Raw genomic sequence first — 13,639 nt, forward strand, 5'->3', positions numbered from 1 at the left:
TGGTGTGGGAGAACTGGACAGCAACATGAAGGTGAATGAAACTAAACCACTTTCTTACACCATACACAAAAATAAATTCAAAATGGATGAAATACCTAAATGCAGGACAGAAAGCCATCAAAACCCTAGAGGAGAAAACAGGCATCAACCTCTTTGACCTCAGTTGCAGCAACTTCTTACTCAACACGTCTCTGAAGGCAAGGGAAATAAAAGCAAAAATGAACAATTGGGACCTCATCAAGATAAAATCTCTGCACAGTGAATGGAACAATCAACAAAACTAAAAGGCAACAGATGGAATAGGAAAGGTTATTTGCAAGTGACATATCAGATAAAGGGTTAGTATCCAAAATCTATAAAGAGCTTATCAAACTCAACACCAAAAAAATGAATAATCCAGTGAAGAAATGGGCAGAAGACATGAATAGACACTTTTCTAAAGAAGACATCCAGATGGCCAACAGACACATGAAAAGATGCTCAAGGTCACTCATCATCAGGGAAATACAAACCAAAACCACATTGAGACAGAGTGGCTAAATTAACAACTCAGGAAACAACAGATGCTTGGTGAAGATGTGAAGAAACAGAAACCCTCTTGTACTGTTGGTGGGAATGTAAACTGGTGTAGCTGCTCTGGAAAACAGTGTGGAGGTTCCCCCAAAAATTAAAAATAGAACTACCCTACAGCCCATCAATTGCACTGATGGGAATTTACCTGACAGATTTTTTAAAATGCTGATTTGAAGGGGCACATGCACCCCAATGTTTATAGCTGTGCTATCGATGAGAGCCAAATTAGGGAGAGAGCCCAAATTTCCACCCATTGACATATGGATAAAGAAGATGTTGTTTAGGCATACAATGGAATACTACTTGGCAATGAGAAAGAATGAAACCCTGCCTTTAGCAACAATGTGGATGGAACTGGAGGGTATTATGCTAAATGAAATAAGTCAGTCAGAGAAAGACAGATATATGTTTTCACCCATATATGGAACTTAAGAAACTTAACAGAGGAACATGGGGGAAGGGAAGGGGAAAAGAAGTTTCAAACAGAGAAGAAGGGAAGCAAACCATAAGAGACTCTTAAATACAGAGAACAAACTGAGGATTGATGCAGGAGGGGAAAATGGATGATGGGCATTGAGGAGGGCGCTTGTTAGGATGAGCACTGGGTGTTGTATATAAGCGATGAATCACAGGAATTTACCCCCGAAGTCAAGAGCACACTGCATACAATGTATGCTACCTAACTAGAGAATAAATTATGTTTAAAAGAGAGAGAGAGAGAGAGAGAGAGAGAAAGAAAGAGAGCAGCAAATCACAAGAGACTCAAGTACAGAAAACAATAAGAGAGTAGATGGGGGGTGGATGTGCACTGGGTATTGTATGCAAGCGATGAATCACGGGAATCTACCCCCAAAGCCTAATTAGACAATGTTACTAACTAGACAATAAATTATGTAAAACAAAACAAACAAACAAACAAACAAAAAATAGAGAGTAAGGCAAATCATAAGAGACACTTAACTACAGAGAACAATAAGAGAGTTGATGGGGGGTGGATAGTAGAGTGGGCTCATTGGGTGATGGGCATTAAGGAGGACACTTGGGATGAGCACTGGGTGTCATATGTAAGAGATGAATCACTGGGTTCTGCCCCTGAAGCCAAAACAACACTGTATGTTACATAACTTGAAAATAAATAAATAATCTTATAAGTTAACATCTACTGTAATTCTAGTGTTTGAAATGCACATTTAGCAGCGAATTTTATCTGTAACACTTTTACTACCCAGAGAAAAAAATTCTGAATATACAGTATCTCATTTCAGTATCCTATAACTTTCCTTCATATTGGCATAACTTTTCCATTTATTACATTTCTCCAAATGAAACATCGGGATATGGTCTAATTCTCCAACCTCTTCATGAACTGCTTTTTCTCCACCATGTAACAGGCATCAACTGGATGCAGGTCAATAGTTTAGGAAATCTTTCTTTGTGATCTGGACTTTCAGACAACACTGGGAAATTTTGTTCACTTCTTAATCTGAATTAATGCTTTTATAATGTGCCTCTAGGACAAAGACCTATTTTCAGGGTTTTTTTTATTTTTGTAACATTTGTTTATTTTTTTTTAATTTTTTTTCAACGTTTATTTATTTTGGGGACAGAGAGAGACAGAGCATGAACGGGGGAGGGGCAGACAGAGTGGGAGACACAGAATCGGAAACAGGCTCCAGGCTCTGAGCCATCAGCCCAGAGCCTGACGCAGGGCTCGAACTCCCAGACCGCGAGATCGTGACCTGGCTGAAGTTGGACGCTTAACCGACTGCGCCACCCAGGCGCCCCTGCGTTTGTTTATTATTGAGAGACAGAGAGAGACAGAGCATGAGCATGGAAGGGGCCAAGAGATGGGGAGACACAGAATCTGAAGCAGGCTCCAGGCTCTGAGCTGTCAGCACAGAGCCTGACACAGGGTTCAAACCCACAAACCATGAGATCATGACCTGAGCCAAAGTCAGACGCTTAACTGACTGAGCCACCCAGGTGACCCTGCAGGTTTTTTTCCAGTCAGAATGAATAGCAAGAATCTGTGACAGGTTTCATCACCTTACGTGAAGTCACGTGTTCAAGAAGGTGGAGTCCTCCTGTCCAGAATGAGTTTTTAACCTGCTTGGGGAACAGCAGAATTCACAGAATTCACAGCCAGGCTGCAGGAAAGACATGAAGGGGCAGCAGTGCTGGACAGCACGTGCTTAGCTTTTCCACACGTTGTGGGCTCCTCACTGCTCAAGAAGCAGCATATCGGGAGAACTGTCTCTGGATCATAGTAACGTCCATCTTCAATCTCTCTTGGAAAAGAGTGTGTCTGGGTTGGTAAAACAATTGGGGGAGGTAAGGGAAAATGAACTTAGAGTTATATGCACTGATTCCTCTGGTTTTCTTTCAGTATTCTTACAATAAATCAATATTGTAAATCTCTGCAGAGAAATTCTCCCTTTTAAGCTCTATTATGGAAGATTAAATCTATTCTCCACTAGAAAAGGAGGACATGAAACTCTTTCTTGGTGTGTGATTTCAGACATTTTGATCCAGCAGAAATGTAATGGAGAAATGTACGTTAAATTGGAAATGAAGGACTGAAATATAATATTTTATGCAAGAGGACTGTGCACATGGGAAGGAATCAGATCTGTCTCTAAATCTCCTGGTGTGCATGAAAAATTATTTGAAGACTTCCAATGTCAGGATTTTAATTGGCAGAAGGATATTTCCCTTTCCTGAATTAATCTTTGAAGCCATAGTGATAATGGAAGCACCTAAGGAATTAACAACATGGCATTGACTTTCATTTTCAAAGACTTTTCATTTTTCCTTTCATATAATTTTAACTGAGGTTGTGTCTTATTCAGAAGTCAGGCACTATTACACACACCAACTTGTCTGTCGATGTAAATAAGTATTATTTATTCACCTCTCTGCTTAGACATTATAGACCTATAAAGATGTGTGACAGTGTGCAATATATTTCAGATTTATGTTTTTCTTTTTTCCAACCAAGTCTGTGGGAGAATCCAAGCTTCAATGATGATTCTTGAAAAGCTAATTCTTTTTTGTTGTTGTTGTTTATTTATTTTTGAGAGAGAGAGAGAGCGCGAGTGGGGGGGGGTGGTCAGAGAGAAAGGAAGACACAGAATCCAGGCAGGTTCCAGGCTCCAAGCTGTCAGCACAGAGCCTGATGTGGGACTTTAACCCACAAACCACGAGATCATGACCTGAGCCAAAGTCAGATGCTTAACTGACTGAGCCACCCAGGCACCCCTTGGAAAGTTAATTCGAGGGAATCACCAAATGACTCTCTCAAAATAACTATCTTAGCCAGTATAATCAGTTGCTTCTAAACATTTCTACTTCTGAATAATGGCCACAGTTTGAGGTATTTTCTTCATAATATCCAGGAAACAGGTTTGAAATAGCATAACAAATAGCATACTATATACATTTGTACTATATCTACAACCACACACAAAGGGACAAAGGGGAAGCAGTTTGATATTTAATTGTTAATTTTCAATATGTATTTTCTCTTGGTTATTTTTTGAGAGAGAAAGCATGAAAGGAAGAGTGTGGCAGAGAGAGAGAGAGAATCTCAAGCAGGCTCCATGCCCAGCACAGAGCCTGATGTGGGGCTTGACCCCAGGATCATGACCCGAGCTGAAATCAAGAGTCAGACACTTAACTGACTAAGCCACACAGACGCCACTCTTAGTTATTTTTTTATTTTTTTTTAATAACAGATACAGAATATGAGTGGAGTAGGGGCAGAGAGAGAGGGAGACACAGACTCTGAAGCAGGCTCCAAGCTCCAAGCTGCCCGCACAGAGCCCGACGCAGGGCTTGAACTCAAGAACTGTGAGATCATGACCCGAGCCAAAGTCAGAGGCTTAACTGACTGACTCACCCAAGTGCTCCCATTATTTTTTAATAGAAGCTTTCTGGATGCTACTATGGCTTCAGACACTAAGAAGTTGTATTTTTATATTCAGTGATACCACACTATGGAGGACTACCAATAATCTGTTCAATTGTTAAAAATTTGGGCTGTTCTGATATCCTCATGCATGTCTACAGGAACTCTACCTGTCTCACACTACTGAATAAGGCTGAGCTCATTATTCCTTAGAATAGAAACTAATGTCCTAAATTATTTTTCACCAAACTGAATGTACCTGTTATTTGTTACTATATATACTATGGATCTTTTCCACTTGTCTGCCACCTTTTCTCCTCCCATTCAGGTAACTTCAAAAACACCAGCATATGATTTTAATGTAAAAAGAAAAATGCTAACTAAAAACTTTAAGTGATTTTACACTGTTATACATAGAATTATAGTTGTTATTTTCTTCAAAAAATTATGTATAAATCTGTGAGAAAAGGCAAATGGTAGATAGATACAGATAGATGGATACATAGATACACAGATACTTGGAGAGAAAGGTATTGGGGGAATGTTTTAGGCAGCATGGAGAGAGTGGGGAGCAATAGACATCAGGCACACTTTCTTTAAGATTACAAACTATCATGGGAGGCTGTTAAACTTTTACCTACATGGTACATTATAATTCCTTCTTATAACGATTGTAGTAACTAATATTTATGGAGATGTGCTATGCTCTAAGCAGATTTATGATTCAGTTAATCTTGACCCCAAGGAGTGTTGTTTTCCTTATGTTCACAATGAGAAATCTGAGCCCAGAAGTGAAGGAAAACTCTTCCTATGCTTTTAGGCTTCAGGATACACTGGCTGTCTGCAGATCCCCCTATTCATGATATACAATATCAGACCAAAAATATAGGTTCACAGTAGCCCTCTTTAAGCACGAAACATTCGGGCTCGACAAGATAATGAGCAGAACTGCAGAACAAGTAGAAGTCCAGAAAAGAGGAAGAGTTCCCAGGGCTTCTGATGGGAATGAGTTTGACATGTCGAACTGGGAGGAGGCCAGGAGTCCATGTGTGTAAAGTGACTTCTGAGATGAGAATGAGGCCTCGTGTATGTCCATCCAGGTATCTTAAAGAATCAGAGTATTTCTTCAATGTAATGGAAAGGGGCCAGCAAATTATAAGTACATCGATGATGTGATTGGTTTTACTGAATCTCGTGACAATGTAAACAAACAAACAAACAAACAAAAAGTCTGGATGAAAGGAGTGAAGACAGCTGCCAGAGTCGAGAAAAGAGACAATGGGAGCACCTGGGTGGTTGAGTTGGGTGAGCATCCTACATGGGCTCAAGTCACGATCTCAGGGTTTGTGGGTTTGAGCCCGACATCTGGCTCTGTACTGACACCTCAGAGCCTGGAGCCTGTTTCAGATACCATCTCTTCCTTGATCTCTGCCTCTCTTGGTTCATGCTCTGTCTCTGTCTCAAAAATAAATAAACATTTCAAATTTTTTTTAGAAAAGAGACAATAGTGGTTTAGAAAACCAGAGTGATTGTGGAAGCTTCTTTAAAGTGAGAGGATAGTTAAATTATAACTTGCATTAAAATTTACCATTTCAGTGATAAGTTAGGTATTGGGATGAGAGACATAAAGGTGCCAAGGATAAAAGGCCACATCTCCTACATGAGAAACCGGGACACCAACGGTGCTACCACTAAGATATGAAAGAAGAGGAACACTTTTTTTCCTCATTCTGATATTGCAAAATAATTACATTTTATAGGTAAATTTGCTGACCAAAGAAAGAATGTGTTCACTATATCAAGAGAATAAAATTGGTAGAGAATCAGAGGGTCACATCACTTTAGAAACAGATCCTTTTCAAACTTGCAAATTTATACGTAACAAATTTCAGACCTTGACCTTAGGACTAAATTTTCCAAGCTCACCGAGATAAAAATATAATATTAAATCCAACACCATAAAATGATCTACAACAAATACCAGATTACTTGGCTATAATATTTACTTTCACCCATTATTTTTTAATTATTAGCATAAATTCTTTCCCTTTAGTTAAATTATGTGGTCTGTACTGACAATTTCTCCTCCTCCATCTCCTTCTCTTACTCCTCCTGCTCCTCCTCCTCATCCTCATCCCCATCCTCCTTCATCTCCTTCTGCTTTTCTCATTCTAGGATTTGGACACTGAAGGACTATGGGCCAAAACAATCACACTTCTCTGCACGGTTTTATTCTGCTCGGCTTCTCGGACCATCCCAAACTGGAGATGGTCCTATCAGGAGTTGTCACTCTCTTCTACTTCATTACGTGGGTGGGTAACACAGCCATCATCCTTGCATCTCTCCTGGATTCCCATCTCCACACACCGATGTATTTTTTCCTCAGGAACTTATCTTTCCTGGATCTATGTTTCACAACCAGCATCATCCCTCAGATGCTCGTTAACTTGTGGGGACCTGACAAGACCATCAGCTATGTGGGCTGTGTCACTCAACTCTACGTTTATATGTGGTTGGGTTCCACTGAGTGCCTCCTCCTTGCTGTTATGTCCTATGATCGTTTCACAGCTATTTGTAAGCCCCTGCATTATTTGGTAATCATGAATCCACATCTCTGTCTCAAGATGATAATCATGGTCTGGAGCATTAGTTTGGCTGTTTCCGTATTATTATGTACACTCACCCTGAATTTGCCTCGATGTGGAAACAACCTTCTGGACCATTTCTTGTGTGAGTTGCCAGCTATGGTCAAGATAGCATGTATAGACACCACGACAGTTGAAATGTCTGTTTTTGCTTTGGGCATTGTCATTGTCCTTACACCACTCGGCCTTATTCTTATATCCTATGGCTACATTGCCAAAGCTGTGCTGAGAATAAAGTCAAAAGAAGGCCAACAAAAAGCAATTAATACCTGTGGATCTCATCTCACTGTCGTGTCCATCTTCTATGGAACTATTATCTACATGTACCTGCAACCAGGTAACAGTGCCTCCAAAGACCAGGGAAAGTTCCTCACCCTCTTTTACACGATCGTCACTCCAAGTCTTAACCCTCTCGTTTATACCCTGCGGAACAAGGACATGAAGAATGCATTGAGGAAGCTGGTGAGAGTTGACCGTGAATCTACAAAATCAAAGAGGGACCAAAAGTCATAGAATTGTATTACCCTGGATAAGACAATGAAAAACATTTTCTAATTGTTTTTCCTTGTTTTATTCAAGTGCAATAAACACACAGTGTTATATTAGTTTTAGGTATACAATGTGATTCAACAATTCTATACATTTATCAATGCTCATCACGTGTACTTTGAATCCCCTTTATCTATTTCACCCATCTCCTCACTCACCTCGCCTCTAGAAATTACTAATTCCCTATACTTAAGAGTCTATTTTTTATCTCTTTCTTTTCTTTGTTTGTTCATTTGCTTTGATGCCTAAATTCCACATATGAGTGAAATCATATGGTCTTTGTCTTTCTCTGACTGACTTATTTCACTTAGCATTACATGCTCTTACTCAACCATGTTATGGTGGATTTTGCAGCAAGATTTGGTTCTTTTTATGGCTAAGTAATATTCCATTGTGTTTATATACCACATCTTGTTTATCCATTCATCTATCAATTGGCACTTTCGTGGCTTCCATATCTTGGCTATTGTGAATAATGATGCAGTAAACAGAGGGTGCCTATATCTTTTCAAATTAGTGTTCTTACTGGAATTACTGTATCATACAGTAATTCTATTTTTAATTTTTCAAGGAAACACCATACTTTTTTCCACAGTGGCTGTGCTAGTTTGCATTCCCACCAACAGTGCATGAGGATAGTAACTCCTCTGACATCAGCCACAGAACATTTTTTGAAATATGTCTCCTCTGACCAGGGATACAAAAGCAAAATTAAACTATTGAGACTACAGCAACATAAAAAAGGGTTTCCACAGCAAAGGAAACAATCAACAAAACACAAAGGCAAACTAATGAATGGGAGAAGAAATATCCAAATGATATATCCAAAATATATAAAGAACTTACACAACTCAACACCAAAACAAACAATCTGATTTAAAAATGGGCAGAGAACCTTAATAAGTGTTTTTCCAAAGAAGATAGATAGGCAACATACATGAAAATATGCTCAACATCACTAAGCATCAGAGAAATGCAAATTAAGACCACAATAAGAGATCAGTTTCCACCTGTGAGAATGGCTAAATTCAAAAATTCAAGAAATAACAAGTGTTGGTGAGGATGTGGAGAAAAACAAATATTCATGCACTGTTGGTGAGAATCTGTTTTTAATTTCTACTGAGGCAAGAAATTCCTAGATCACAATTAATAGAAATTCCTAGAGACAATTAATAGAATAGTTGCTGTATATGAACATTCTGTGGATGCAAACAATACTATACCCATCCTACTTAGCTCTTTTACGACTCTAATCATTGGCATATCTTCAGAGAAAAGGGTCATTAGAAATTTTTATTTTTGTTTGTAATATAACACAAAAAGGCTCTAAATGTACACTTGAATGCATATTATTTATGCTAAAAACCCATAGGAACGGGTTTATCTAGTTTTATTTTCTATGATAGTGCTTGCATCTTCATAAATATAGACCTGAATGGATGATTTCATTTACATTGTGGGGAGCATATAAAATAATGTATAAATAACGATTTTGGACGTCAAATCCCTTGTGATGTCATACAAACATTTATCAGTATCTTGAGTAAAGGGTCTTGGTTATTTATTTCTTCTTTATCATTATACAAGGAAGTAAGAAGAAACAAATTAAAGGATTTAAAAGGTAATAAAACAGTATTATTCACTACTTATTCATTCATGAAAAATTTACTCCACGACTATCTCAATCTCAATGACTAGCTTGAGATTAGTTGGGATTTGACTTAGACCTATCTATAGAATCATGGAATTTATGTAAATTTTGACAAATGTAGATATGTAAATTTTTATGTAGCGAATTTCAGAAAATGAATAAATCTTTTCACTTCCAATTATCATAATATATTAGTTACCTTTTATGGCAAAATGTGATGACTTTTTAATTGAACAGTGATATTTTAAGTGATCTGATACCTTTCTCTAAAGGCCCCATTATTTAGGGTGCCTGGGTGGTTCAATCAGTTAAGCAGTTAAGCATCCAACTTCATCTCAGGTCATGATCTCGCAGATTGTGGATTCGAGGCCCACGTTTGGCTGTGTGCTGACATCTCAGAGCCTGGAGCCTGCTTCAGATTCTGTGTCTCCCTCTCTGCCCCTCCCCTGCTTGCACTCTGTCTCTCTATAAAAATTAATTAAACATTTAAAAAATTTTTAAGACCCCATTATTTAATAATTGTAATCAATCACATATATAATAATATTTTCTCCTTTGGGGGCACCTGGGTGGCTCAGTGGTTTGGTATCTGACTTTCATGGTTTGTGGGTTTGGGCCCCACATTGGGCTCTGTGCTGACAGGTCAGAGCCTCTAGCCTGCTTTGAATTCTGTGTCTCCCTCTCTCTCTGCCTCTCCCCTGCTTATGCTCTCTCTGTCTCTCTCACTCTCTCAAAAATAGATAAACATTAATTTTTTAACTTAAATAATATTTTCTCCCCTGACACTTCATAATTATTGAAATGTGAAGAGGAGGAGTCACTAGATAATTCTTACTTTCCCACTCAGAACAACACAGAAATGCCTCACATAACATATAATGTGACGTAGGAAACTGTCAATGTCCTTTCATCCACACAAGTCTCCTTCACAGATGCCCCCAGAAACAGTTCACTAGCCCACATTAAGTGTCCACAGAGAGAACATAAGTTCTGTGGCCCTGATGTACACAGTCTGGCCACCTCACCCATTACTCTTGTACTTGCAAGGTTTGTTCTTACTCTTGGCAAGAATCTTTAATAACATTAGGAGAAATATTAAGTCATTTGCTAACTTCAATAATAAGTACACCAAAAATAGACTAGCAATGGACTCTTAGGAAAACATTACATCTTATACCTATGATTGTTTTTATGTGTATGTCTAGTTCTAGGTTTCCTTTGGCTTAAGTTTCATCTGCATTAGGGCCACAAAATACACCAATATTTTAAATAATTAATCTCCCTCTTATTTCTCTGAAAGAAGTGTATATACTCAGACCATTATGTTAAATTATAATAAATTCTTAGAATATATCGAACCCCTGTAAGATAATCAGTACTTCTGTAAGTATTCAGGAAGACACCTCTTCAGGAACTAAGAAATTGGCCAGTGACATTTCCCTCCTCCTCCTCCCCTCAGCATAAACACAGACACACCTATGGGAAACAGCACCACATGGGCTCTGGCTGCCTAACGTGCCTCACCAAGCTACGCCCCCACTGTGCTCTGGCAGGATGGTCCTTCTCAGACAAGCTTGCCTCATCCCCAATGTGGCAGGCCCATCCCCCAGAATCCCAGCACAAGCCACCACATCTCCTGACCAGAGAGTTCTTTATTTTTTTTATATTTATTTATTTTTGAGAGAGAAACAGAGTGTGAGTGGGGGAAGGTACAGAGAGAGAGGGAGACACATAATCAGAAGCAGGCTCCTGGCTCTGGGCTGTCAGCACAGAGCCCAAAGCAGGGCTCAATCCCATGAACCATGAGATCATGACATGAGCCAAAGTCAGATGCTTAACTGACTGAGCCACCCAGACATCCCATAGAGATTCTGCAGGGCCTCAGTTCTCATGGAGCTGGTGTCAGGTCTCATTTCACAAGAATACCAGATAACACCTAGTTAAACTCACCACATTCATTCCAGGGACCAAATGCTGCCCATAGAAGGCAAGGAGAGCCTCTGAAAGTGACTGGCCTGAGGATAGAGCAGCCAAAACACAACAGCAGAGTACATGCAGCACACATTAGAGACACTCCCTGAAGCTTCTACAGACCTCATCTTCATAAGGCCATTACTTTATTTTTTTTCTTTTTTCTTTCTTTTTTATTTATTTTTTTATGAAATTTATTGACAAATTGGTTTCCATACAACACCCAGTGCTCATCCCAAAAGGTGCCCTCCTCAATACTCATCACCCACCCTCTCCTCCCTCCCACCCCCCATCAACCCTCAGTTTGTTCTCAGTTTTTAACAGTCTCTTATGCTTTGGCTCTCTCCCATTCTAACCTCTTTTTTTTTTTTTCCTTCCCCTCCCCCATGGGTTCCTGTTAAGTTTCTCAGGATCCACATAAGAGTGAAACCATATGGTATCTGTCTTTCTCTGTATGGCTTATTTCACTTAGCATCACACTCTCCAGTTCCATCCACGTTGCTACAAAAGGCCATATTTCATTTTTTCTCATTGCCATGTAGTATTCCATTGTGTATATAAACCACAATTTCTTTATCCATTCATCAGTGGATGGACATTTAGGCTCTTTCCATAATTTGGCTATTGTTGAGAGTGCCGCTATGAACATTGGGGTACAAGTGGCCCTATGCATCAGTACTCCTGTATCCCTTGGATAAATTCCTAGCAGTGCTATTGCTGGGTCATAGGGTAGGTCTATTTTTAATTTTCTGAGCAACCTCCACACTGCTTTCCAGAGCGGCTGCACCAGTTTGCATTCCCACCAACAGTGCAAGAGGGTTCCCGTTTCTCCACATCCTCTCCAGCATCTATAGTCTCCTGATTTGTTCATTTTGGCCACTCTGACTGGCGTGAGGTGATACCTGAGTGTGGTTTTGATTTGTATTTCCCTGATAAGGAGCGACGCTGAACATCTTTTCATGTGCCTGTTGGCCATCCGGATGTCTTCTTTAGAGAAGTGTCTATTCATGTTTTCTACCCACTTCTTCACTGGGTTATTTGTTTTTCGGGTGTGGAGTTTGGTGAGCTCTTTATAGATTTTGGATACTAGCCCTTTGTCCGATATGTCATTTGCGAATATCTTTTCCCATTCCGTTGGTTGCCTTTTAGTTTTGTTGGTTGTTTCCTTTGCTCTGCAGAAGCTTTTTATCTTCATAAGGTCCCAGTAATTCACTTTTGCTTTTAATTCCCTTGCCTTTGGGGATGTGTCGAGTAAGAGATTGCTACGGCTGAGGTCAGAGAGGTCTTTTCCTGCTTTCTCCTCTAAGGTTTTGATGGTTTCCTGTCTCACATTTAGGTCCTTTATCCATTTTGAGTTTATTTTTGTGAATGGTGTGAGAAAGTGGTCTAGTTTCAACTTCTGCATGTTGCTGTCCAGTTCTCCCAGCACCATTTGTTAAAGAGGCTGTCTTTTTTCCATTGGATGTTCTTTCCTGCTTTGTCAAAGATGAGTTGGCCATACGTTTGTGGGTCTAGTTCTGGGGTTTCTATTCTATTCCATTGGTCTATGTGTCTGTTTTGGTGCCAATACCATGCTGTCTTGATGATGACAGCTTTGTAGTAGAGACTAAAGTCTGGGATTGTGATGCCTCCTGCTTTGGTCTTCTTCTTCAAAATTCCTTTGGCTATTCGGGGCCTTTGGTGGTTCCATATGAATTTTAGGATTGCTTGTTCTAGTTTCAAGAAGAATGCTGGTGCAATTTTGATTGGGATTGCATTGAATGTGTAGATAGCTTTGGGTAGTATTGACATTTTGACAATATTTATTTTTCCAATCCATGAGCAGGGAATGTCTTTCCATTTCTTTAAATCTTCTTCAATTTCCTTCATAAGCTTTCTATAGTTTTCAGCATACAGATCTTTTACATCTTTGGTTAGATTTATTCCTAGGTATTTTATGCTTCTTGGTGCAATTGTGAATGGGATCAGTTTCTTTATTTGTCTTTCTGTTGCTTCATTGTTAGTGTATAAGAATGCAACTGATTTCTGTACATTGATTTTGTATCCTGCAACTTTGCTGAATTCATGGATCAGTTCTAGCAGACTTTTGGTGGAGTCTATCGGATTTTCCATGTATAATATCATGTCATCTGCAAAAAGCGAAAGCTTGACTTCATCTTTGCCAATTTTGATGCCTTTGATTTCCTTTTGTTGTCTGATTGCTGATGCTAGAACTTCCAGCACTATGTTAAACAGCAGCGGTGAGAGTGGGCATCCCTGTCGTGTTCCTGATCTCAGGGAAAAAGCTCTCAGTTTTTCCCCATTGAGGATGATGTTAGCTGTGGGCTTTTCATAAATGGCTTT

The 13,639-nt window shown here is 39.4% G+C and overlaps 1 protein-coding gene across 1 annotated transcript; it reads left to right on the forward strand.

Moving 5' to 3' along the window:
• The first annotated feature begins 6,560 nt into the window (after window positions 1-6,560).
• Window positions 6,561-7,638, forward strand: LOC122490589 (olfactory receptor 2W1-like). The gene has a single exon (XM_043593235.1). It carries the CDS (start codon window positions 6,676-6,678, stop codon window positions 7,636-7,638), a length of 963 nt encoding a protein of 320 aa, XP_043449170.1. The 5' UTR covers window positions 6,561-6,675.
• Window positions 7,639-13,639: the final 6,001 nt, after the last annotated feature.

This window comes from Prionailurus bengalensis, chromosome B2 (assembly GCF_016509475.1).
Source record: "Prionailurus bengalensis isolate Pbe53 chromosome B2, Fcat_Pben_1.1_paternal_pri, whole genome shotgun sequence".
NCBI classification, from domain to species: domain Eukaryota; kingdom Metazoa; phylum Chordata; class Mammalia; order Carnivora; family Felidae; genus Prionailurus; species Prionailurus bengalensis.

What these genes read in the sequence shown, in the direction of transcription:
- LOC122490589 (XM_043593235.1), top strand. Translation starts at nt 6,676, where the DNA reads ATGGGCCAAAACAATCACACTTCTCTGCACGGTTTTATTCTGCTCGGC.